General features: G+C 42.0%; 1 protein-coding gene across 1 annotated transcript in view; it reads left to right on the forward strand.

Moving 5' to 3' along the window:
- LOC105999722 (guanylate cyclase soluble subunit beta-2-like) overlaps positions 1 to 23,388 on the forward strand; it is a 48,040-nt gene extending 24,652 nt beyond the window's left edge. Inside the window, exons 5-14 of the mRNA XM_013034818.1 lie at positions 828 to 1,024; positions 1,185 to 1,296; positions 2,789 to 2,892; positions 5,223 to 5,439; positions 8,082 to 8,402; positions 10,136 to 10,284; positions 11,375 to 11,521; positions 15,373 to 15,527; positions 17,011 to 17,162; positions 23,243 to 23,388. Of these exons, the coding sequence (XP_012890272.1) occupies positions 828 to 1,024; positions 1,185 to 1,296; positions 2,789 to 2,892; positions 5,223 to 5,439; positions 8,082 to 8,402; positions 10,136 to 10,284; positions 11,375 to 11,521; positions 15,373 to 15,527; positions 17,011 to 17,162; positions 23,243 to 23,388 (1,700 nt within the window). The remainder of the gene's footprint in view (positions 1 to 827; positions 1,025 to 1,184; positions 1,297 to 2,788; positions 2,893 to 5,222; positions 5,440 to 8,081; positions 8,403 to 10,135; positions 10,285 to 11,374; positions 11,522 to 15,372; positions 15,528 to 17,010; positions 17,163 to 23,242) is intronic.
- The last annotated feature ends 4,512 nt before the right edge of the window (positions 23,389 to 27,900 follow it).

Below are 27,900 nucleotides of genomic sequence, written 5' to 3' on the forward strand. Positions count from 1 at the left end.
CTTTCAAGTATGCAGGTGTTGGTAGCATGATATAATTCTGTAAGTGTTTTTGCATCACTCCTTTTTATTTTTACCATTCTAGAAAGAACATGCTTTTGTGCCTGCACACAGTCTTCCAAAACACATTTGGGTTGAGTTGTGGGTTTTTGTTGTTGTTGTGTTATGCTATGGGGTTTTTTTTTTTTGAGTGTGCTGAAGTAAATCCAGAGCTTCATGCATAGTGAGTATGCACTCTACCACTGACCTACACCTCCAGTCCCTAAACCCACATCATATGACTGAATTAATGATTTTTGTATCATAATTATCTTAATGATTCTCTATAGTTGTATTTTTAACTGATACTAATCATTTGCTATTATAAAAAGTACAAGGCAACAATGCTTGATAAGAAATGTACTCGTTATCTTGCCCATGTAATTGAAACTCCTCTGTACGGTATTCTCACAATAAAATAAATAAAATAAAATGAAGTCCCCCCCCAAAAAAAAAGTACTGTCATGAATGAATACCAGGGCAACACTTTTGAAAATATGATCATAAATTCTCATAAAACTGAGTTTTGCCTGTATTATTTCCAGAGTGTGTTTAATGAGGCAAACACCTTTCTAAAAACAAAACGAAAGAGTTGAACCAGATATTAGGACAGTGGGGTTACATTCCATCTCTGCATATTTTTACTTCATTAATCTGTCATATGGTCCCTATCTTAAGATAGAGCTTGTACTTGAACCCTAAAACATCTGTCAGAAATTGCACACCTTGATTTTTCCCCCCTCATGCATTGTCTTCTGTCATTCCTCACAAATGGATGTCCTCCTCTGCAGGTATCATTGAGGCTGTGGCTAAGGACTTTTTCGACATTGATGTGACCTTGGATATACTTGACATGAATGAGGAGGTGGGGAGAACAGGGAAGAAAGAACATGTTGTATTTCTGGTTATGCAGAAGGCTTGCAGGCAGATAAGAAAGGCAAGGCCAAACAAGTTACAAGACCCAGAGGACATCCCGAGAGACCAACAGGTACATAGGTTTACTATGCTTTAAAAAAGCACAGATCCTCCAAGGATCTGTCCATGGACCCTGTTCCACATACAAAGACGGACCCCATGGAAGTAGGCAGGGTTTGTGTACCTCAACTCATGTGACCATCTCCCTTTGCTTCTCTCCCTGCCATCTGCAGGCTCTTGAGACAGCTTTCCTCAGGATGAAGGAAAAATATTTGAGTGTGTCTGTTTATCCTGGGAAGAAATCCCCCTGGGATGTGGTGAGGGGGATAGTCATGTTTGGAAAAGGTAAGTGGCATATTCTCCCAGCCTGGACTCTGTTCAGAAAGATTGCCTGGTTTGCAGTGGAACCAGTTTCTGTGCAGAAATAGCACAAAGCCTGTGAGATTGCAATGTCCCTGTTTTCATCAGTGCTTGGATTTGCTAGTTATGGTTTTTAAATTTTAAAACTTCAGACTCAACCAGGTGCTAGCGACTAATACCTATAATCCTAGCTCCTCAGGAGACTGAGATCTTAGGATCATGGTTCAAAACTAGTCTGGTCAGGAAAGCCTGTACAACTTTTATCTCCAATTAACTTCCAAAAAAGCTGGAAGTGGAGCAGTGGCTCAAGTAGTAGAATGCTAGCCTAGAGTAAAATAAAAGCTCAGGAATCACATCCAGGTCCTGAGTTCAAGCCCCAGGACCAGTATAAAAACAACAACTCCAGACTCTATCTTGCCTTCCAATGGACCTTCTGTGTGTGCTGAGCAATGTAGAGATGCATTTTCCTTTATAACCACTGCAGAGAGGGGTGGAGTCCCAGTTGATGAGTGTTGAAGACACTGATGACTATTGAGAGCAGTAAATTTTCAATAGCTCTTCTTCTGGATTCACGCCTCCTTAATTAGGGTGCATTTTGGGATGGGAAATCAGTGGATAATAACCATGGGCATCAGTAATGCAAAGGACAGTAGTAGATCAAGAGCCAAGAAAGCAGATTTCTGGCTCCATCTCTTAGGGGTTAGGTAACTTTAGATAAGGTCCTCCATCTTTTCATTTGCAAAATGAAGCTCATAATCTCTCTATGGCTACCCTTATGGACACTTAAGCAAATCTAACAGCCAAGACCTAATGCTCAAGTTAGAAATAAGGGCTCTGATCTACTGGGAGAAGGGAACTGGTGTTCTTCACCATGGCCCTGGGGGTCAGATGACATGCATCTGGGAGAAGGTCTGCAGGACTCAAAGCACTGCATTCTGAGTCCTTCAAGCTGTGGCAAATGAGTCAAACATGCAATTGACGTCCTTTGTCTAAGAGATTTTCATATCAAAAAGGCTGCTGCCTCGAATCTCTACCCCCTGCCAAATAGGACTGTTGGTTAAATTTTCATGTGCCACCCAAAACTGTCAGTCTAAAAAGCTCCATGGCAAATGTCCCTGATGCTGGGCCCGGCGCACACGCTCTGCTCTGCTAGCTCATTGTCTGCCTGTCACCATTTCAATGCCGACTCTGTTTTCATGGCAAGACATACTCAATTGGCCCAGAAACTCTTTAGCGGCAGGCAGAAACTTGGCAGGGGGCAGGAGGGCTTCTCAACCTGGTAGCAAGTTTTCTGTTTGTTTTAATTTGGAAGAATTGCTGGGGCCATCTGGAGATGCTGAGAGAGCCTGTGTGAAAGAGTCGGGATTGCACTTCACTGTGAGACGCTTAAGATTCTAAGCCTGTCCCCAGCACAGCTCTGGGCGAGGGCTTCGGCAAGACCTGGCTTTCAGTACCACATTCCCTTTCTATAATACAGGGCGCCTCAGGGACTCCTTCGAGCCCATGTATCCTGAGAAGCTCTGGATTGAAGAGAGGACGTTCTGCAATGCTTTTCCTTTCCACATTGTCTTTGATGAAACAGTAAGGATCTGGAATTTGTACCTGGGAATGATCCCGAGAAGGGCCAAAACTTTTAGATTCTTAGAGTTGGTGGGGACTTTTACTTCACTAGCTTTTCCCTTTACAGTACCACTAACTTTGTTTCATTAAATTTGTGGAATCCTTCAGAAACCATATGCAGGATCTTCCTCATAGATATGGGAGGGAGGTTTGAATGAATCAATGGGAAAGTTTGCCATCAGAAAAAAAAAGAAATTAATATGGCACTAAATTTCACTCTATAAAAGCACATCAGAATGCTGCATGCTGGTGGCTTGCACCTGAATTCCTAGCTAGTCAGGAGATTGAGATCTGAGGATCATGGTTCAAAGTTAGCCCAGGCAGGAAAGTCAGTGAAATTATTATCTCCAAGTAACCACAAGAAAACCAGAAGTGGAGCTGTGGCTCAAAGTGGGAGAGCACTAGCCTTGAGCAGAGCAGTGACAGTGCCCAGGCCCTGAGTGCAAGTCCCAACAACAACAAAAAAAAAAAAACAAATATCAGAACATACTAGCAATGGTTGGGTGGATTTCTAAATATTATCACCTACCATTCTTACCACTACTTTCAATATCACCACACTTCATGTCACATGAGCATGATCATTTAAGTTTCATTGTTATTCATTTACCAGGATAAACTACCCATCAGCTGAGTTGATTATGAAATCATTTCAAGGGCAAATAAACAAAATGGATTTGGTTAACAATTCAGTTAAAATGATTTAAGCCATTATAATTTTCTCTTGTATTTATTGTAATCTATAGGCATATTAAATCACCCAGTTGACTGCTAGATACAGATTCTATGAAATTTATACATCTTAGGTTGTTTCTGCTCACAGAGAAACTCCCACTATGGTAAAAAAAAATCCCCCATGTAAAATAATGAGAGGATCTTAAATGAGTGTATGGCAACGTTGTCCAATGCCACAAGCATCGTCATCATCATTATTATTCCTGCCACTTCTAGTCATTTCAATTCTACTTTCTTTTCTTTTTTTTTCTTTTCTTTTTTTTTTTGTTGTTGGTCACAGGGACTGAACTCTGGGCCTGGGTACTGTCCCTTAGCTCTTCAGCTCAAGGCTAGCACACTACCACTTGAGCCACAGCGCCACTTCCTACTTTTCCTGCTTATGTGGTGCTGAGGAATCCAACCCAGGGCCTCATGCATGCAAGGCAAGCACTCTACCACTGAGCCACCTTCCCAGCCTTAAATTCTACTTTTAAAATTTGTCTTTCTTTTTTTTAAGCTTTGGACATAGAGTAACAGAAAATTTAATAACATATATGCCCAAAAAGAAGGTTGAATTTTTTCCAGTCTTCCCCTCCCCAAATCAGATAAATTTACATACAAGACAAAAGGTACAGTAATAAAAAAACAGCAGCAAAAGAGAAAAAAAAACAGAAAAACAAAAAACAAAAGTAAAGGACCTGCAATAAGTAAAATAAAAAACCTCTTGTTTCCACTTCTTGGAGCTCACTTTGGTAAGTATCATTTTATATGATCATAAGTACATAGCCATTGAACCCTTGTGATCCTCTCCTAAAAATATCCTCTTTTGGTCTTACTTTGTGAATTGAACTTTTTTAAAAAAAAATTTGTGTGCCGGTTCTGGGGCTTGAACTCAGGGCCTGGGCACTGTCCTTGTATTTGAGGCTAGTGCACTACTACTTTGAGACATGGCACCATTTCCAGCTTTTTAGTAGTTAATTGGAGATAATAGTCTCATGGACTTTTCTGGTGGGCTGCTTTGAACTGTGATTCTCAGTTCTCAGCTTTCTGAGTAGCTAGGATTACAGGCTTGAGCCACTGACACCTAGCACTATTAGACATTTTAATGCAAAAGACACCTACTTTTTCTTCCCAGAAGATAGCAGTGGAACCTCTTCCTATGTCCTTAATAGACTCCTTTATCCAGTCTAGGTGTCAGATCCAAAGCTATGGGATATGCTGATTTCTTCATGAGACAGAGACAGAGACAGACAGAAAGGCATCCCCCCAGAGAGAGACAGAGATAGAGACAGAGAAATGTTTTCCAAAGCTAGTAAAGTGGTATTGATTTTACTAATAGCTTTGACAGATTTTTCTTCCTAGTTAAGAGTATGCTTCTGAGAACTCTTACACTATTGTATTCCTTTTCAGATGTTAACTTCAGATTTATTTCCATATAAAAATCATGATATTTATTCCATAACCCAACCTCCATTCTCCTTAGTAAGTCACAAAGCCTGACCCATAGTATTTCTAAGGGGAGGATCATGGGGGAGAGTGCTTTCTGTTCTTCAGTCTGACATATGCTCTGTGGGTAGCTGAGGATCAAACAAGCTGGTGTGAATATTCAGAAGTATGTCCCAGGACTCCAGACCCAAAAGATCCGACTAGATGAGTATTTCTCCATCGTTCATCCTCAAGTTACCTTCAACATTTTCAGCATTTGCAAGTTTATCAACAGCCAATTTGTCCTGAAGACGCGGAGAGAAATGATGCCAGAAACATGGCAACATCAGCCCACACTCAAACTTCGAGGTAATACCTCCTTTCTCTTCCCTTCCTGCCCCTGGGAGGGAAAGATTTTTGTCACCTTTAGTCATTGCCTAATTCCTTCTCTGTAAAATGATGTGTGTGGGTAGCAGTAGTGGCAAAGTACCCATGTGCTAAAAATTAATAAAGAAAGAGAAAATGCTATGATGAAATAGAAAATACCTGAAAGGTAGTAATTAAAAAATAATTTTAATGCAAGCAAAATGATCATGATTATCTTAGAGGGTAATTTGGATATGCATACATATATGATATATATATATATACACACACATATATATGAGTATTTTTGTCTAAGTACCTTTAACAAAGTGTCATTTTATACTGACTTATTATTTAAATAAAATGCACTATAACTATTCATCTGCCAAAATTTATATATATATACCTTGACTTTAAGAAGAATCTCTCCTTCTGGCTCTCTCTCTTTCTCTACCTATCTAGTGTATGTGTATGTGTGCCAGTCCTAGCTTTTTGTTCACAGCTATCACTCTACCACTTGAGCCATAGCTCTTCTTCTGGCTTTTGCACATGACTGAATGTAGGTAAGAATCTCACAGATTTTTCTTCCCAGGTTGGCTTTGAATAGCAATTCTAAGATCTCAGTGTCCTGAGTAGTTAGGCTTATAGGCGTGAGCCACCAGAACCTAGCTGTTACATATTTTAAAACAAAATTTTCAGATTGCAAAAAGATACCTGCTTGTCTTTTTCTGGTAATACAAATATGTATGTTTGATGTAATTTCAGGCAATTTTCTCTATTTTCTAGTCATTTTTATCTTTTCGGAAGTTAATAAGAAAATACATGCTGGGAAGCATGGTTTCTCTGGAGATTCAGACTCACTGTTAGCACACTGTCAGATAGTAATCTTGTAATATTAAAATAGAACAATCAAGACAAATTTGGAGCAAATGTAATTTTTTTGTAATTTTTTTGTCAGTGATGGGGCTTGAATTCTGGACTTGGGTGCTCTCCCTGCACTCTTCAGCTTAAGTCGAGCGCTCTACTGCTTGAGCCACAGCATCATTTCCAGTTTTCTAGTGGTTTATTGGAGATAAGAGTCTCATGGAGTTTCCTGCCTGGACTGGCTTTGAACAGTGATCCTCAGATCTCAGCCTCCTGAGTAGCTAGGATTACAGGCATGAGCCTCCAGCACCCGGCACAATTTTTTTAATATATATTTTTTACTGTAAAGATACTGTACATAGGGGTTACAGTTACACGAGGAAGGTAATGAGAACATTTCCTTTAGAGCATTGTTACCCCTCCTTTGATTTTTCCTTACCATCTCTTCCCTCCCCACCTCCCCAACTTCTCTCCCCTCCCCCTGAATTTGTAAAGTTCATTTTCAACACAGTGTCTTGTACATCTCATTGTTACAATGGGTCAACCTGTATCCTTATTTCAGAATTTTGTTATTTCCCTTCCCTTCCCCAAATTAGAAAAATGTATATACAAGATGCAGGGCACCGGAATCAAATACAGTTAAAACAGGGGTTATACCATGAGGGGAAGAACGTACAAAAGAAACAAAAACATCACATAGTACCTTAAAAACAACAGTGACAAAGATAAACCCTCGGTGTCCCTATTAAAGCTATGTACATATGACCATATAAGATGATGCTAAGTGAAATGCAAAAATTTAAAGAATGATGTGTGTGTGTGTGTGTGTGTGTGTGTGTGTGTGTGTGTACGTGCACGCTCGTGCGCATGTGTTGGTACTGGGGCTTGAACTCAGGGCCCAGGCACTGCCCCTGAGCTTTTTTGCTCAAGGCTACCCCTTTACCACTTGAGCCATGTCCCTATATCTGGCTTTTTGGTGGTTATTGTAGATAAGAGTCTTGTAAAGTTTTCTGCCTGGGCTGGTTTTGAACTATAATCCTCAGATCTCAGACTCCTGAGTAGCTAGGATTAACTACTCCCCAATGTGTGTGTGTGTGTGTGTGTGTGTGTGTGTGTGTGTGTGTGTAGGTATGTGTATTTTTTTCAGAGAGAAAGCCCCAGGGAGTGAGTATTCAGGAAGGATGTTTGGGTTAATATTATCAAAAGCAGAAAGGCGAAATAAAGATAAAACTTAAGTGGGGCACTGGTAGCTCATACCTGTAATCCTAGCTACTCAGGAGGCTGAGATCTAAGGATGGCAATTCAAAGCCAGCCTGGGCAGAAAAGTCTATGAGACTCTTATCCCCAGTTAATTACCCCACCCTCCCGGCAAAAAAAAAAAAAACCCAGAAGTAGAGTCATGGGTCAAAGTAGTAGAGCATTAGCCTTGAGCACAAAAGCTCAGGGACAGTGCCCCAGCCTTGAGTTCAAGCCCCATGACCACCACTACCAACAACAAAAGATAAAACTGAGAAACCAGTGTTGGGGTTGACAGTCTGGACACATGTGGGAGCCACCTTAAAGTGAGAATAGCAGCCAGGAGGACATCTATGAGGGAGGGGCAACAGGGAGAGATAGAAAGCATAGGTAATTCACAAGACGCTTGACCGAAAGGGGAGAGCAGACTATGCAGTGACTAGAACACACACACACACAACAGAGGACGCCTGACTCTGTGGTGGGCTCATGAGCTCCCATCTTAATGACAGACTCTCTTTTGCATTTCTCTTGGTGATGTGAAGGCCAGATGATCTGGATGGAGTCACTGCGATGCATGATATTCATGTGCTCACCAAAGCTCCGCAGCCTGCAAGAGCTGGAGGAGCATAAGATGCACCTCTCAGATATTGCCCCCCACGACACCACCAGGGACCTCATCCTCCTCAACCAGCAGCGTCTGGCAGAGATGGAGCTGTCCAACCAGTTGGAGATGAAAAAGGAAGAGCTGCGCATCCTCTCCAAGCACCTGGCCATCGAAAAGAAGAAGACAGAGACCTTGCTGTACGCTATGCTGCCGGAACATGTAGCCAATCAGCTAAAGGAGGGCAAAAAGGTCGCCGCAGGTGAGATGTCCCTTCTCTTTGGGGGGACTTCTGAGTAAGGGGCACTGTATCCTCATGGGTAGGGAAATGAACTTTGAACCAGGAAGATCTGAAGTTGAATTTTGACTCCATCACTTGTAAGTGGTACCATCTCGGGCTAATTGCCAAACCTGCATCTCCATAGCTCCTCTTCTTTACATGAAGCATAACAATATAGGAGTGAAATGTACATTAGATTAAAATGCTTATCGATGACACATGAATATATTAGATTCTCTAAGAATATGGGCTATGTTCTAGGACTGGCATTATGATTCAGTGACTAAGAGCCGGGTCTTTATCATTGGAATTAATATACATCTTAACTAAATCATGAGGAGCCTTTGAGGAACATTCTGGAAATGCTATTTCTGAAGGGAGGGATGTTGTGTTTATGCTGAGCTCACTTCCTAATTACTTCAGATGCATTCATCCATAGACATGCCCTATGAATAGTGTCAGAAGCTATATCAAATCTAAGGGACGCAAAGGAACTCACAGCTTTTTGGTTTTGGCAGAGAGAGAATCGTAGCAATGGGACTGACCAAAGGAAGGAGACTAATATGCATTAAAGAGCAAATAGTATGCTAGGAACTGCATTATATAGTTTTCATATTCTGTTTTACTTATTTTTTTAACTTTTCTATAAGAGGATGCTTCCCATTCTATACATTCATATTGACATTTGTTCCCACTTGTGAGGTAGAAACAAATCATGCTAAGTCCTCTAACTCCCCAATTCATGCTATCTCCCCCCCCATACTCTTTCCAAGAAATGTGGAATCACAGATCACAGAGAGATTAATAATGAGAGGAGATGGGGTAGAAGAAGGCTGTGAACACACTTTGTGAAAGTGTGTGGCAATTGAGGTAGGCTTTGAGTGTGAACTCCAGCAGGCAAAGAAAGGAAGAGCATTGGAAGGATGGCTTAGCAAGAGCAAAGATAAAACAATTTGAAAATAAATTTTCAGGCAGTGGCAGTCCTTGTTCCTAGAATGTGGGTATGTTCACAGGTGGTATTTAAGGATTAGAAGGGGAAGGATGTGGTTCAAGAGATACAGTGATAGATCTGGATGACGTAAATGAAACTGGCTTTTATTTTGTAAGCAATGTTGATCTACTGAAGTTTGTTTCTCTTATGACGGAAGTACCTAGTTTTGTTAAGTGTCGTTTGGGCTGTTTGGTAGAGCAAGGTAGGTTGAGAGAAGGTCAAGGCCAATGCTAAGGTAGTTCAGGGAGAGACAGCAGAGTCGCAGCCTGATATGTGGGGAATGTCAGAAATGGGACTCAGTGAGGAGTCTGAGATTGCCAACAGAAAAACATATAATGCTTTGTCCTAAGATGAAACAGAAAGAAGTAGAGTCCTGATGAGGAAATCAGGTCAGAGAAGAATGTTGATTTTGAGATGTCTGTGATATTCTCCATGTAGTGAAGGAGATGTGGAAGAGCTCGAGAGAAAAATTCTAGCGTGGAGGTATAGGATAGAGGAGTTTCTGCTCTGTGGGTGATGGATAATCATAGATCATATGAACGATTGTTATAAACATCTGAAAAATGTGAGATGAGATGAAAGTCAGGATTATTGAAGGAGGATGAGAAGCCAGTGAAGGATATAAAACAAGGGCAAGAGGGTGAGAAGAATATTTGCATCCAAAATCCACAGATTATTTTTATTCTATATCCTTGGCTATCATTGACAACAGTTTCTGTTGCAGGAGAATTTGAAACCTGCACAATCCTTTTCAGTGATGTGGTAACATTTACTAACATCTGTGCTGCCTGTGAACCTATCCAGATAGTGAACATGCTGAATTCAATGTACTCCAAGTTTGACAGACTAACCAGTGTCCATGAAGTCTACAAAGTGAGTGTGGGAAGGAGCTGGGAGTAGGTAATATGGCTGGGCAGACACTTGATTCTAAGTCTTTCTTCATCTTTATCTGCACTAGTCTTGGTGTGCATGTGAGTAAGGTAAAGAGAAGAGTAGATTGAAATTATTGAAAGAATTTTAGGAATTTTAGTTTTCTTTATATGCTAGGAAGCACTCTACCACTTATACCATTTATTTCCAGACAATGAACTTGTTTTTTAGGAACCTTTTCATAATATCTGGCGTTAAGATGATACTTTAGTACCCTTGAGAACTTTTCTGCTCCTGTATTCAACAAAAACTCTCATTCAGATAAGTATTATCTAACAGAATCACACTACTACCCCAGAAGGTTCATCTTCTCTGGGATATGTTTCCACTAAAAGTAGACATGGAGATGGGATATAGCTTAGGGATAGGCACTTGCCTGGCATTCATGAGATGCCAGTTCTATCTTCAGAAGAAAAGAAAGAAAAAGGAGCAAGGTATCTTTAATCTTAGCTACTTGGGAGGCTGAAAATAGGAGGAATGTGGTATGGTATAGGGGACAGCCTAGGCAGAAAACTTCTTGAGAACCCTTCCTAACTCATAGCTGAGCTCAGTAGTGTATGTCTGTCATTTGAAGCTACATCGGAGAAAAATCTATGAAATCCGTTTTCACAGAAGGAAAACTGTATAAAGTGTCATATGTCTGTGATTCCAGCTACTATGGGAAGTCCACAGTAGGAGGATCATGTCTCAGGCTTATACCCAGGAAGGACGCAAGACCTATCCTAAAAACTAACAAGTGAAAGACTGGGCTGGATGTATGGCTTAGTGGTAGAGTACATGCCTAGCAAGTATGAGGGCCTGAGTTCAAGCCTCAGTACTATTAAAAAAAAAAAAAAGCAGGTCGTCGTTGGCTCTTCCATGGTTTTTAGAGTCATATTCCTTCTCCCCACCTTCTTCATGTTCCTCAAACCCTTAGCAGAGAGTCAGAACTCTAACATTGTTCTTGTCTCAATATATGAGGAATTAAACGCATATTTAGTGACATATTTAGGATGTGAAAGAACCACTCTGAGTACTTTTTTTCCCCTGGCAGGTGGAAACAATAGGTGATGCTTATATGGTAGTTGGAGGTGTGCCAGTTCCTATTGGAAGCCATGCTCAAAGGGTGGCGAATTTTGCCTTGGGGATGAGAATTTCTGCAAAGGAAGTGATGAATCCTGTTACTGGAGAACCCATCCAGGTAGAGGGCAAACCAACGTCTTGCTTAATACAAACATGTCTCACACAAAAGTGGAATTCTCCTCTTCTCAGGTGATAATGGGATGTATTACAGTATTTAAGATGGAGAATTTCTCCAAAGCCTTTTCTTCCCTTGCACATGTGTCTAAGAAAAAGATATCTATCTATCTATCTATCTATCTATCTATCTATCTATCTATCTATCTATCTATCTATCTATCTATCTATCTATTGGTACTAAGGTCTCAACTTCTCTCAAATTTCAGAAAAGGCTGTGGATTTTCCTGTGATTCACTGTAGCCCTCCTTTGTTTATAATTCAGGATGGTAGGAACATCTCTCTATTTACCTTGTAGGGCTCCATTTATTTTGAAAGTCAGCTTATTTACTATTGCTGCTTTTTTGTTCAAGCATTTCAACAGGTGGCTCAGGTTTATAGCACAGCCAACTCAACCCCCTGCTTGGGAAAATTGCATATCCAACATGTCATCTGACAGTTTAGAGCTCAGGCAGAGGTGTGAAGCTGTCTTCCATCTACAACCCAGGCCTGGCAATACCCTAAGATATTCAGGATGGCTTTCCTTCCACCACATACTGTTAGCACGACATCTGCTCGGTTTTCTCTCAGGAAGCCACTCTTCCATGCATGGACATTTATGCACATGATAGAAGCTGGACAGTCTGCGAGATGAGAATTAGAAATTATCTTTAACCAACAGCAGATCCTGATCCCCCATGAGATGGCTCAGAGCCTGTTCTCTCTGCCTTTTTCATCTACAACCCTGCCCTGCCCATGCCAGAGCTCAAACTAAACTTAATAGCCAACTGAAAATAAAAATCATCTTTAAGGTGGAAAATGATTTCTCCAAGTTATAACCTTTTACAGGAGATTCTGAAAGATATTTGGAGGCTGAGAATAGTGTGGGTCCTGGCTAGAATGTCCACTGTAGTCTTCTAAGTAAAACTGGCTTTAGGCCATCACAAGAACAAAACAACCACAGTCCCTTGACTTACTGGAAACTCATAGTGCACATCTGTTGAATAAAACCTTTCACATAATAAGTAAAAATCAGAATGGGAAGGTGATGAGGAAGTAGGGATAAGATGATCAGATAAAAGACAAGCCTGTAATGTAAGCCACTGAAGAAAAAATAATTGAATTATATGCTGTCAATAGAAAGAGGAATTGAAGCGAGTATTAGATGAAAATAATGCTGTACCAAGAAGAATGAAATTCAAACTGAATTTCGGGATGTATTAAAAACAAAACCCCAAACAAACAACCAGGAAACGATGTTAGCAATTCTGTTCTAAGACTAGAGATATAGGCACATCATTATCCAGCCATCAGGAACAATATATTGTGTGATTTATTCAAGGATGTAGGGGGAAGGGAGAAGGCACCTTACCTCTTTTGAAAATTGTGCCACCATTTCTCGACTAGCATGTATTGAGACGTTTTCTTCTTTTGTTCCTGCATTCTTTAATATACATTTGAGGCAGGCATAGCATGCATGAGAGAAGTAGTATTATGAGTTGCTTTAAAGGATTCAGAGATATATTAACAGGCCCTTTTCCTAGAATTTACAATCTTATTTCAAGGAGAAGGAAATCTAATACAAAAAGACAAAAAGGTCTAGTTCGAATGTAAAAAAAGAACAAAAAGTTCCTATCCTAGCAGATTTTTCAGTCCCAACAGTGAGCAAAAACCCCAAACTGGAATAAATTACAGAAAATGACTCTTATTTTCAAGGAGGAGATAACAGGATTGTACTCATCCAAGATAGAGCAGCAGGAAAAGTATGACTGCAGAGGTGAACTTTAGAAGAGGGGAAGTAGGAGAAAAATGAGGGAAGGGTAACAACACTCAACACGAAATGTACGCACTACCTCACGGATGGAACTGCGGAACTGTAACCCCTCTGTGCATCACCTTAACAATGAAATTAAATTTAGAAAAAGAAGAGAGCAAGCTAAAGTTTAGTGAGCTTTTCATGATCATAGGAGGCTAAAATCATAACTTGGTGTCCCCTTATCTTAGTTCTTGAAGTTAGAATCCCCCAAAGCCCAGCCACATAGTTGGCATCTATCTACCAGTTCTTTCCCGCAGGCCTTCACCAAACACATGAGATTCTTTTAGCCAAAGGCGAGGGCCAGGGGAGGACAGTTGAGAACTCCTTGAGATGTGTAGAATTCCCCTCAAATGCAAGGCAGTGGCCCACTTAGAGAACTAAGAAAAACTCCTGTCAGGTACCCTTAGTTTTTGCCACATATGACAGTCCTCCAAAGTATGGGGCAAGAAGCATTCTAACCATAAAAGCTAGAATTCTTGATGGAAGTCCACAGGAAAGAGGTTCCTGACTCTGGTATAAACAATACTTTCTCAGTGCAAAAAGGCAATGAAGAGTTTAAAAGGCAGTAAACAGAAAAGAAAATATATCTAGTGTGATAGGAAAACTTGCATCCCTCAAAATTTATATGTTGAAGACTTCAGGACCTGTGATTGCATTTGGAGACAGAGACTCAATCCAGGTAAGTAAGGTAAAATGAGAGCTTGAGGGAGAGGCCACTTCACCTTGACTGATGTCCTTATAAGAAGAGGAAATAGGACAGAGATGTTAGGGTGGCCCCCTACACAGGGGAAAGGCCATGTGAGGACATGGTGACAGTCATGGAGAAGAGCCTCAGGAGAAACTAAATCTGCCCACACTTGGATTCAGTATTCTAGCTTCTAGAAACATGAGAAAATAGAGGGCTATTGTTCAAACTGCCCACTCTGCGATTTTGTATGAATGTCTAAGCAAATAAGTGTATTTAACAATATTCAAAATTTCTTATTATTAAAGAAAGTGAATATACAGACTAAGGAAAATACTATGTTTACTTACACATTTCACATGTCCAAATAGATATACAGTGCATATTCATTAAAAATAAACAATGTACAGTCCAATTTCTTAACTGAGGAAAAAAACCTGGCCAAATTTTCACAAAAAGAGATATATAGCAATAGACAATATGTGTGTTTAAAATATGCATCATTAGCTACCAGGAACGTGTAAATTAAAATCACAATGAAATATAATTTCCTATGCACTGGAAGGACAAAATGGTGGAAACATTTGGACATCTGGAAGGGCCTTCTTCCTGGTGGCAGTAGACAATGGAGAATTGAGAATAAACTCTGGAGAATTGTTCAAGAGTTTTGTTTCGATGGGAAAGTTAAATATATATGTACTTGTGACCGAGAAGTGGAACTTCCACTTGTAGGTAGCTACATAAGAGTGAAAGTGTATGTCCACTAAAATGTTTGTACAGAAATGTTTTTATTTTAATTTTTATTGTAAAGGCAAAATACAGAGGAGTTGCCATTTTATATGTCAGGTATTCAGCGAATTTCTTTTTGAACAGGGCCACCTCTTCCCTCATTTTCTCCCAGTTCAGAAATGTTTATAGCAGCCTTTAATGATATAACATTCCAAATAAATGCTCATGAAGAAGAAAATGGATAAATGAATCACAGTGGAACTTTGCTATTCACCAATAAAAATAATGAACTGTTGATACACACAACAATAGGATTGAATCTCAAAAACACTATGTTAAGTCAATGAAGCCAGCTAGGAAACACTATGATTTCATTTATGGGGTGTTCTGGAACATGCAAATTAATCTTTGGTAAAAGAAATAAGAAATTGGTTCTTTCTGTTAGGGTGATGGTGATTACAGTGATGTATCTATTTTTCTGTGTTCAGGGAGCTAAACACTTTAATATCTGTGGGTTTCGTGTTTTGTAAATGATGCCATAAAAGCAAAAGGATGGGTTCTTTTCAGTGCAGTTTTCTCTGTACAGATCAGAGTGGGGATCCACACTGGACCAGTCTTAGCAGGTGTTGTGGGAGACAAGATGCCACGGTACTGCTTGTTTGGTGACACTGTGAACACAGCCTCTAGGATGGAAAGTCATGGGCTTCCCAACAAAGTGCACCTCAGCCCTACAGCCTACAGGTATCCAAGGCATGGACTCAGGCCTTCCTTTGACCCTTTCTTCTTCCAGAATTTACCAAATGCCTAGCATTCATGGAAGGGGGAATAGTGGAGGGAATGCATGCTTTATTTCCTGTACGTCACTTAGATGCATTGTGCCAGATAATAAATAGGGTTCCACTTCTACCATAACGTAATTTTCACTCTCAAGAAACATATAGTTTAGTGAAATAACAAGTTATAACTCACGGGCTATATACAATTGGATGCTTGTTTTTATTGGTACATAATCATGCTCTTCATGTATTTTCTATAGCTTGTGACTTGATACTATAGCAGAGTTGAGTAGTTGTGACAGATTATATGGCCTACAAGGCCTGAAATATATACTATCTTGGCTTTTACTGAAAAGGTTTGCTTACTCTTACTTTAGAGGAGTAAGAAAGAAAACTAGTAATTTTTTTTTCCTGCAGTGCTGGGGTTTTGAACTCAGGGTTTATACCTGCCACTCTACCACTTGAGCCATGCTCTTCTTGCTTTAGTTTATTTTTCAGATAGGGTCTTGTGATATTTTTCAGCCTGGCCTTTTACAGTGATCCTCCTACCTCTGACTCATATGTAGTTGGCATTACACATACGCGCTACCATGCCTTCCTTATTCTTTGAAACACTCTTACCAACTTTCGGCCCTGGCTGGCTTCAAACACCTATTTATTCCCCAAGTGGCTGAAATTACAAGTGTGAACCACTGTGCCTACTCTCCCAGCAAATTATTTTTGAAGTGAGCTAAATACAATTATATATATGAAGCAAGCTTACAGTTTCTTAAGCACTTGCAGTAGGCTATATTTAATTCTATAAAATTTTTGCCCTCATGTTAATTCATTTGCGGGTGAATAACTTCACAAAGAGCTATTACTATTATTCTAACTTATATATGTGAAAAAAATAAGGTGAAAAGATTAATAACTTGCCTTTTGTCAAAGTAGGCCAGGAAAAAGAACATAGATGAAAGCTGAGCATCAGACTCTCTCCAACTATTCTACTTCATTGCCTGAAGAAATTAGAGCATGGCATGGAATGTGGGGCCAGGGGTCTGACCCTGGAAAGGAAGGATTTGTGGAGATTCCTGAGCTTAATATTGAGTAAGGAGTTTCAAAGAAGAATTTAGACAAAACTGGAGCACTGGGGGTGGGGTGGAGTAAAAAACAACAACAACAAACAAGCAGTAGAGGGGAAATAAGGAGGCTGCATGTGTGAGGAATAGATTAGAGGGAGGAGCATTGTGGTAAATGCAACAGGGATTGGGTGGGTCCCCTCTGCTCAGATCTTTGGCCCCCTGCTCAGAATATCTGACCCTCTGATCTCTCTCCTTTCTCCACTGCTTTCCCTGTCATCCCTGTGGGCTCTGGCTGATGTCTTGGGTCCTCCCTCCTCTTCTGGGCTTCTTGTATCACCCTCTCTGTGATCTTTTGTATCTGGTATATTTTTTTTCTCTGTGCAGAGCCTTGGAAAATCAAGGATTTGAAATCACGGAGAGGGGTGAAATTGAGGTGAAAGGAAAAGGGAAAATGACCACATACTTTCTGATTCAGAACTTGAATGCTACAGAGGATGAGATTATGGGAAGGCACAAAACTCCACTTGATGACAAAGGTAAGCAGAGAAGAAGAAGACTCCTCATTAACACGGACTGTTTCCCCATGAATCACTTCACATGTGTCCAGCTGGTGTTTTGGTTTGCAAGTTTGACTTAGGTTGCATCATGCCCATCACCATGTTGCTACCTTCCAGGTGGCACAAGCTCCAGAGGATGTTTGCTGATTGCTGATCTTATTCTGAATGCTTTTCTCTTGTGTGCTGGGGAGTGTGCTATTCCTTGAGCCTGGCTGCTGGGTTCAGCCTCAGCATCTTCTTCCATGCACTCTTCTTCAGAACTTCACTGCTTACCTCATTCATCACATCTGCCACCCCCACATGGTGGCATACCTATCTATCTGACTTGGCTCCTAGGTGTAGGACCCAGGCAATCCCCTGCCCCTCCCAGTCCCTCTGGAAACCAATGCTCAGAGGCTTGGCAGCATCTGGTTCACCATGCAGATATCTCTTTGGGGACCAGATGAGACCTGGTGCTCTTTAAAGGATCTTCATTGAATTTCTGCAAGGTCCAGCCACCTACTGCCATAGCAGCAGGAAGTACTGGGCAAGACCCAAGCCCATAAGCTGCACCCAGAACCCCATTTGCACTGCAGTAAAGCACTTCTCTTTCACTCCAGTATAGATTTGAGTGTAAGATATGTCAGCAGAGAGACTCCTCCATGCAATTAATTGATTAAACAGGAGTATTGAGCCAGGGGAGTTGAGGCGGGGTGAGGAGGGGGAGGGAGAATCAGTGGGTGTGTGGACTCAGATACTTAAGTGGGTACCTTTCAGTATTGACTAAAAAATTGGCCTTCCAGCTGTCCCTGTTGGCAGGCTCTTCTGGCACTTCATCAGGCCCTTGTTAATAATGTGTTTTGCAAATTTCAACTTGCTTCAGCTATTTAACCAGCTCTCCAGACCATTATAATTGTTTACCAGACTGACCTACACTCAGAGCTTAGGCTAGTAGCCTACTCCCCTGTGCCCCTACACCCCTCTTGGGAGGCGATCCATTCAGAGGTGTCCACTTGCTGGGTTTGTGGCAGGTTAAGCCATTTTGGGAGACTTCTTATACCAACTCCTAATTGTTCCTCCAGAGAACCTCAGCGGTAAAGGACTCTCCTGACCTAATTTAGGGTTCAGTGGTTTGCCTGACAGAAGTTTCTGTGAGTGTCCAAACTGGACTTTTTCAGACAAAAAGAGCTTTCCTACCAGTTACAATTCTCTTTCTACAAAACCAATGCAATGATCATTGGATGGGTTTATAGTCACTTAATTGCCAGTGTCCTTGCCTCTATCTTTACAAAGTCCCACCAATACAAGCATCCTTCCAGACATGTCCAACTAGCTTGGGTCCAGTTGTTTGGAGGCAGCTGCTCAAGAAGATCCCTATTCTCAGTTCAGAAGCCTCTCAATAGCCTTTCTGAGGCCTTCCCAAGTATGGCCATCACACTTCCTGATCTTTTCTACCTGAGGTTCGTGAAAGCTATAGCCATAATTTTTCTTCTCTTTCCTTTTCCTTTCTTTTCTTTTTTTTCTTTTTTTTTTTTTTGTCAGTCATGGGGCTTGAACTTCTGGACCTGGGTGCTGTCCCTCAGCTCTTCAGCTCAAGGCGAGCACTCTACCACTTGAGCTACAGCGCCACTTCCGGTTTTCTGGTGGTTTATTGGAGATAGGAGTCTCTCAGTCTCCTGCCCGGGCTGGCTTTGAACCGCGATCCTCAGATCTCAGCTTCCTGAGTAGCTAGGATTAAAGGCGTGAGCTACCAGTGCCCGGCTTTTCCTTTCTTTTCTTTTTCCAGTCCTGGGCTTGATCTCAATGCCTAGGAGCTGTCCTTGAGTTTTTGTGCTCAAGGCTAGCACTCTACCACTTGAGCCACAGCTCCACTTCTGATGTGTGTGTGTGTGTGTGTGTGTGTGTGTGCGCGCGCGCATGCGCTTAATTGGAGATAAGAGCTTCATGGACTTTTCTGCTTGGGCTGGCTTCAAACCACAATCCTCAGCCTCCTAAGTAGCTAGGATAACAGGTGTGAGACTCCAGCGCCTGGGTATAGCAGTAATTTTAACTTTGGTTTTTATAGAAGTTAGGCTTTTAATCCAGGTAGGTTCTAGAGAAGGAAGAGCTTGAAATGTATAAGTGGACTTTTCCCAATCAAGGGAGTAACCAGGGTAAGCAAATCGGTTTTCAAGGGTACAGCTGGCCTCTAAAATCACAGTTGTCCTTCTGGGTGACATAGACTAGAATGGCCATCAGAGCTGGTGGGATGGAAGGCAGTGGGTGTGGGGGCCACATACATCTGTGGGACGACATATGGCAAGTCTCACCTGAGGATGACATAGAAGGTCCATAGTGGGGCTATGACTCTTGTTTGTTAAGCTCTTTACAGGTGATTTTGATGAGCTTCTAGGCTTGGAAACCACCATCATGACAGAAAGAACTTGAATCTGAAATTAGTAATCTAGGGCTGAGTCCAAGAAGAGCAAGTCCTAGTTCATTTTTATTGCCCCAGAGGAAAGCATGAAAGGAGGATTGCTTCACAGTGTTGCTCCAAGGAACAGATGAGGTAGAAGGTATTTCTTTAAATCACAAAGTGCAGAAGGCAATCAGACATGGTAACTACGTAGTCACTTAGGACCCTATTGCTAGGAGTTCATTCTGAAATAGCCAGGTACCAGTGATCAAAACTATTTGGGCTGGGGGGGGGGGCAGTCTGAGAACAAGTAGAACATGGTTAAAGGCCAGCTGGGGCAAAAAAAAAGTTTGTGAGACCCTTCTCAGCTGATAGCTCAGTGCATATGGTATCATCTGATGAGGTGCCAGGCCATGAGAAAAGTTCATGAGACTATCTCCATGCAGGTAAGCTGGATGCAGTGCCATGTGCCTGTGGTCCCAGCTACGTTGGCCTAGTAAGTATTAGACCCTGAGTTCCAACTCCAGTACAGAAAGAAAGAAAGAAGGAAGGAAAGAGAAAGACAGAAAAAATAAGAAGGAAAAGAAAGGAAAAAGTCATAAATACATGGCCTTAGCACAAAACTGTGTGGTTTTTCCAACTAAAGGTTTGTTCAACCTGGTCTTACAGAGACTTAAAGAGCCTGCTGTATGCATGAAGCTTTGGATAAAGAGCTCAGAAAGTTCCACTAGTTGACATCAGCTTACACTTCACTTTTATTTTATTTTATTTTATTTTGGAAGTACTAAAGTTTGAACTCAAGGCTTTGAGCTTGCTAGGCAGGTGCTTTACCACCTGAGCCTTAGGATCTCAGTTTGTCTTAAGGCATCCGATACTGACAGTGAGCATGAGGGATTCTTGGTATATACTAAGGAATTAGAAAAGCTCTTAGAGGTCATTGAGTGATGGCATAAATAGGCATAGATAGGACAATGCTGATCAGGAATTTTTTTCAGGGACAAAAGTGAGAAAGAGGAAAGTAAAGAGAAAGGGGGATAGGAATAGATGTCAAACACCACAGTGAAGGTACAAAGAAAATGGAAATTGACAGGTTAGAAGACAGAAGAGATGAGAGGCAGAGGAAGGAAGGATGAAGAGAAATCAGAAAGAAAAAAATCCACAAAAAGGTGTTGAATAAAAGGAAGACTCAGCCAGGTGCTGGTGTCTCACACCTATAATCCTAGCTACTCAGGAGGCTGAGTTCTGAGGATTGCAGTTCAAAGCCATCCAGGCAGGAAGGTCCATGAGACTCTTATCTCCAATAAATTACTCGAAAGTAGCTGAAAGTGGTGCTGTGGCTCAAGTGGTACAGTGTTAGCCTTGAGAAAAAGAATATCAGGGATAGGGCTCAGGCTCAAAATTCAAGCCCCAAGACAGGCACTGAGAGAGAGAGAAAAAGAGAGAGAGAGAGATCTTCTATGAAATGTTGTTTCCTAGACTGAATGTACTTCTAATATCCTTTTTGAGAGGTAAAGCCAGAAAACTGATGATTCAGTTACAAAGAACTCATGTGTTCTCTGGAAGCAAGGAACATCTCAAATGGAGCCTGACTGCATTAATGAAAGGAATAGCTTCCTTTGCTTAATTCCCTTTCATTTTAGCAAGTCAAAATCCTTCCTGGTTCCACTTTCCTTTTTTTGGGGTAATCCTCACTTTTAGAACTGTCACAAAGGCACCAAACAAATTCTGCAATGACAGTTCTGTTCTGTGAAGATTCTTCTGTCACAGGTTTTTACAATCTGCCTATGAATGGAAGACAGTACTATTGAGTATCCTTTTATATCTAGAGAAATTGAGGCATAGAGGAATGTTGGGTTGGGAGAGTTCAGTTGGTCTGATAGGTGGTGATGGATTGGGAAAGAGATAGCCACTTGTTTTCCATGGGAAAAATAAATCACACTTCTGTCTAGAATCAAGTCTATGTCTTGTATTTCCTATGATACCAAAACAAAATGGAACTCAAGCCTTTTGTTTAGTCTGCATATTTTCATTTTCAAAATATATAATGCCTTTAAAAATAATAAAATGCTATCAAATGGAAATTTCAATGATCTTGTATCTTCACACTTACCAAATATGTCAAAGAAAAGTAACACTGCAATAAATTCTTTAGTTGGAAAGAAAAGGAATAAAAAACATTAAGAATAATAATAAAATTGGTAGGGAATTAGCATAAAAAAGCAAAACTGGGAAACTTCCTAACAGTTTCCTAAGAGCATAAAATAGTGCTGAATATGATTCAGTTTCAGAGAGATAGAGAGACAGACAGACAGACAGACAGACAGACAGAAACAGAGAGACATAGAGATGGAGACAAAGAGACACAAAAGAGAGAATATGCTACAGCCATCAAATGAACTTATATGGTAACTACACTAAGCCAACTCCACTTTGGTAATAGCTATATAAAAGCTACAATGGAGAGATTAATGAGTGCTGGTTCTTATAGTTCAGTGCCAATGCATGCATGAGCTGAACTCTCCAGATCCCTCATCTGCCAGAGTTGCCCCAGGGACATGGCTCTACTTGACCCAGGTCTTCCCCTTTCTTCTTCTGGGCTCTAAAGATCTCTTCTCAGTTTTCACCTCTTTGGAGCCTGAGACTGAGTTGTGTCTGGTGATGGGTCTAGTAGCTCCAAATGTTCTATGTGTATGTCATCACTTACATTCATTAGGGACCAGAGCATTAGCATATGGAGCTTGTCTCCATCTAATTGAGCTGAAATCTGCCTATTGCTCTTAGGATCTTAAAGCAAAAGTGATCATTGATCCAAGTCAGGAAGAAACTGTGGTGCCAACAGCTTCGCATGGTGATGGAAGTCCCTCTTAATTGCTTGCTTTCTGGAACACCCTATGTACATGAGCTCTCATTTAACACAGGCACCTCTGAACTTGAGTGTCTCTGGAACAATGCTTAGTGTAAAGGAGGAAATGGAGATGATAAATGGCTTAAAAAATCTCAGACTCTGAGCTTTCCAAATGAAACCACATGGAGAGCAGAGGAGATAGAGACAGCATCTTGCAGCCAGTTGCTTGTCTCCTACCTTCTCCAGCCTTCTCCTATTCACTCCCTCCTGCCTTGGTTCATATCACTCTTTACCAAGGCTCCCTCTCATAATTAGAATGACTAACTGGCATCATGGAGCTTGTATTCTGGGTGGTGGTGGTGGTGGTGGTGGAGAGGAGACATTGTGTGAATCACTCGATATAAATCCGCCAATGTAATAACCACTTCCCCATTTTACAGATCAGGAAAGATGAGGCCCAGAGAGGTTAAGTAGCTGGCCCAAAGCCAGCAGTAGCTTGTCACTAGCACTCATGGTGCCAAGCTATCTCAGCCCCTTTGACATTGCAGCTCAGAAGTCGGATAGCATGGCGACTCATCCTATTATGTGAGTTACACAGAAGGTACTATTAGAGGGGTTTTAACAACAAGATGGCCCATGGTGGCATGAAAAGAATGATAGAGCCAAAAGTGGTGGTGTGTATGGGTCTCCGTGGCCAGGAGGACATTTTCCCGCCAAGGATCATGTTAGGAAAGAAAGACAGCACTCCAGTATCCATAGTATGTTCTCAAGGGCCTGACTCAGCATTCCCCAGTATGAATGCTGGTCAGGTTTGGTTCATTTATGTTTGTCTTTTTCTAGCTTCTGATGAAGCTCCACTCTCCAGGAACCCAAATGCAGGAGGGGACTCCATGGAATCAGCTGATCACCAACCATCCACAGATCAGATCAAGATAAGTCCTTTTCCTAATGACCCCAGGCTATCTGCTTTCTGCATTTTGTTGTAGCAGAGAGAAAACCAGTGCCTGGCATTCATTTCCCTCTATTAAGTTCCATGGCAGTGGAGAAGGGAAACTTCATTTCCCAGCTCAAAACTTCTTTTCTCGTCTCTTCCATATCACCCCTTTGAGAATAAAAGTCTAGAAATAAAACCCAGGCCTGACAAGTTTGGAAAATATGCTTTGACATTCATGGTTCAAATCCAGCCCTCAACCTTGAGGACTAGACCATGTTTGTTCTTAGAGATGGTGAGTGTGCCAGTTTCTGTTTGCTTCAGACAGGAATGGATGGCTTCGTGCTCTCATTATTGACCTCAGCCTCTAAAAAGTTCCCCTGGGGGCCGACTTCACACAGGACACTCTGACCTTGGGGCTCAAGATTGCTTTAAGTGTTGGGTGGAGGAAGGGGAAAGAGGAGCAGAAGTTGAAGGAAAGAGATCCAGACTCTGCAGTTTATAAATCATTCCCTAACACAGCGGAGATGTGAAAGACACTCAGCCAGAGGTCCGTGAAAGGAAATCATTTTCCTCTCTTAGCTCTGGGAATTATGTGAAACAACAGAACAAAAGCTGCCTTCCCCAGAGATTCTCTGAAAGTAAAATGGGAGGAAACTGTGAAAATCACCGGAAGGGTAGAGTTAGGAAAGCAGTGGAACAAGGCCAGACACCCAGGTCCTTTGGGCAGCAGCTCCCCTTCAGCTTCTAGCTGTGGATAGAGAGCTTCCTCCTGCAAAGAAAAGCATGGCGAATGTCCTCAGGACCTCCTCCAACGAGGGGGTCAGAGGTGTGGAGGGAGGACAGAGCTGTCATTGGGCCACACATCTGAGTGAGTGATGATGAGAACAAACTCAGTTTTGGATACAGATGATAAAGACAATCCTAAGGGCACAATAAGCTTGTTATCCATTCTTGCTAGGTCTTGACTTGTCCCAAGAGGCACCTCCCAGGAGGGCATGGGTGGGTCCTGACTCGGTCCCCAGTCAGTCCTAGCAGAGGGAAAGGAAGGAAAGGTGACAAGAATTGTAATCTTGCCTAATCATGGACAGCAACCATGTGTTGAAAAGTATAGAAGCAGAGAAGTGTGCTCCAGCAGGGCAGGGCAAGCCCAGGTAAGATAAGGTCAAGAGATGTGGGCTCTGGTCACAGCTCTTGCTCTTCATGTCTTGTGTTTCAATTTCACCAGCTGTCAAATGGGTCTACCTCACAGGTATTTCATGAGAATTCAGTGGGAAGAGCACAAAGATGATGGCAATACTCACACTAGTAATTACTAGTCACATTTAAGGAGCATCAACTGCTAGGGAAAAAAAGGGGGGGGAATTGTTAGGTAGATAAGGATAAAGAAAAATGGCTGACAAAACATTTAGTGCACAACATATGGTTCATCATGGAACTTCGTTTTTCCAAAATGCTCTGGTGTCCCACTCAACCAATAAAAAGACAGCACATGCACAAGCCCTCAAGCAACCAGTGCAAAGCTCAGGGGAGGAGATATGGGTCCAAAAGGACCCCAGCTAATTCTCAGCCTTGGCATTCCTGTCTGAAGAGTGTATACTTCCTCTTTGAATAAACTTGCTGTTGTACACTTCACTACTCTTCTTTTAATTCTTTAGTTGGCAGGTTTGGCATGCCAAACGATGCTGGCTAGGGGTCTGCCCAGGTATTATATGTTACTGCTGTTCCTGGCAACCACTCCATTTTATTTTGTCTGGTCCTACCTTCATGGATGCAGGAAGATTCCGTCACCTGAGATGGCACTGCTAGGGAAGGACAGAGCAGAACACCTTGTGATCAGAGGCTGAGCATCAAGAGGCTGGTGTGGAGGACAGTCTGGAACCAGATAGAGCCAGGAACCCGAGAGCCACATTTGAATCCTGACTCGGCCATTTATCAGCTATGTGACATGAGCACATCTCTGTGCCTTGCCATCCACCTGAGTATAATCAGAAGATCTGACTCCAAGGGTTGTCCTGAGGGTTACATGAAAAATTGACAAAGTAATTGAAATGCCAACATCTTTTCTTTTGGTTGTTGTTATTGTTTGGTGCTGATCCTAGGGTTTGAACTCAGGGATCTGGGCACTGTCCCTGGGCTTTAATGCTCAGGACTAGTATGCTATCACTTAAGTCCTAGCTCCACTTCTGGCTTTTATGGTGTTTAATTGAAGATAAGATTCTCATGGGCTTTCCTGCCTAGGCTGGCTTTGAATGGCAACCCTCAGATCTCAGCTTCCTGAATAAGCTAAAATTATAGGAGTGAGCCCTCAGCAGCTGGCCACATCGTGTATATATATATTGTCTCCTATAAAGTAATGGATCTCCCTGTTCAGTGAGGTGAAAAGAAGGCCTTTGTCTTCCCTACACGTTTGTCTTTTCCTTTAAAATCCTTAGCTGTGGGTGAGAACCCTGACTAGAATAAAGAGCACTGTTAGAGAGCATTGCCTTGGAGATCGAGAGCAAAGCAGTTATTCGGTAGGCTGGTGCCTTTCAGTTTTAGTTTTGGAAGAAGAGCTGCAGCCTATGGTCTCAGCTCCCAGCTGGCAGCTTGCTTCACTTTCTTGGCTAAAGTAGAATATGCCAATGCGCCATTCAGTTATACCTAAGACTACCAGAATTGGGGAAGCAGGTGCCCTAATCCTGGCTGAAAATGGAGTGGATCTGGCTCCGTGTTTAAAGTGATTCAAATAATCATATCCAGCTGTTAATGAAAGACTAGCTCTCCCAGCACTGGGCATCACCTTGGAGTCTTTGGTGTGTTCTTTTGAGTCAGCACTGCTGGAGACAACCTTCTGGGGCTTGGCCTGGCCAACCAGACTGGAGGAGTACCCTCTGGGTTCCCAACACCCTACATGTTCCTCTATTCATAATTGGCGGGGTGGTGATCCCTGGGTCAGGTGGTGTGAACACATACTCCCAGGCACCCTGGCTTGTAGGAAGCCTGCACCTCTGTGCACATATGCATATGCTAGGCTTTCACTCCAGCATTGGCTAGTCTATCTGATGCCCACCAGTGGGGGTCAGGCTGTCACTGAAGGTAAGAGACTAGCTGATGAGCTGTGAAGGTTTTGCTTTGCATTGTGACTCCCAGCCTTCTCAGTCTCAGAAAGTTGGAGAAGAGGAACCCTCCATCTCTATAGATGGAAATGTTCATTTTGACCCCAGAACGTTGCCTGATTTCAGCCTCCCCCAGCTCCTTTTACCTTAGGGCACCTGTCCCAGGCATGGCAGGTCCAGATTCATACCAATGGCTGGACCTCAGGCCATGGATTGGCAGATTCATTGGTCATTAGGCCATGGAGATGGCAGCACTTTTATTAGTAAGAAGTTGCAGACACTAGCCACTGTCCCTCCTCCGCAGAACTGGACCCACAGCTTCTACTGCCAGTGTCTGTCCCTCCTCCTAACTTCCTCTACCTCAAGCCTTCCAGGTCACTTTGGACATCAATGGAGGAAATAACAGTACACTGGAAACCTTGTCTGCTGTCTTTTCTCTCTCCACAACCACGCTTTGTGGACAGCTGACGGCAGTTCCCCAAGGCTGGCAGCTGCCTGGAGTCCCTGCCCTTCCCTGCGTCACAACTTGCTCAATCTTTACGAGCAATCATCCAGCCTCTGTACCTCTCTTTTTCATCTTTATTTTTCTCTTTTCTGAAAAAAGAGAGAAAGAGGGTAAACTCGTTGCCTGGTTAAGAAGTTAGCTCACTACTATCTCTTGTCATTGCCATCTCCTAGATGGGTGCCTGAAGAAAGCAGAGAACACACACTCTCTCTCTCCCTCTCTCTCTCTCCCTCTCTCTCTCTCTCTCTCTCTCTCTCTCCTTCCTCCTCTTGCCATCTGGCTCCAACAGACTCACACTGATGCTAATCTATGGTTTTCTTTTTTCTTTATTCTTTTTTGTTTCTGAGGAGCACTTCATCTGCAGCTGTAAGTTCAGACCTGGTCCCAGTAAAGCTGTTCATTTGGCATACGTGTTTATTCCCACATTATGCCTCCCCCCTCCCTCCTGTCCCCTTGTAGGTGTCAGGAAGCCATTGTTATCTTTGGTGGGTTTATGTGGCGTTAATGTCAGGGTTGTACTTTCAAATGGAAATCAGGCAATTATGCTCCACATGGAGAAATCTGACAGATGCAGAGGTTTTACACCACTGGCCGTGTCTCAGGGACAAAGGCGCCCAGGGTTCCCAAGGGGCTGCTAAATAAATAGAATATGTTTCAACAGAGCAGAGATATTCAGGAATAATTAACTGTGATGAGAGTTCATAGATTCCCTGGCTGTTTAACTTCAAAAATGTGATAATGATATGTCAACCAACCTCTTGCTTAACTCATCCTTACAAAAGGCGGCATTAGAACACTGGTTACAATGTGCCTTAGAATAGAGGGTAGAGATGGGCTCTGTGAAACTGCTCTGTGGGTTTTTTTTAATTTAATTTAATTTTATTTGTGAACATACTGTACAGAGGGGTTACAATTACATGGGCAGGATAATGCGTACATTTCTTACCAAGCATTGCAGCCTCCT

The sequence above is a fragment of the Dipodomys ordii genome, unplaced genomic scaffold, assembly GCF_000151885.1.
Source record: "Dipodomys ordii isolate 6190 unplaced genomic scaffold, Dord_2.0 Scaffold197, whole genome shotgun sequence".
NCBI lineage: Eukaryota > Metazoa > Chordata > Mammalia > Rodentia > Heteromyidae > Dipodomys > Dipodomys ordii.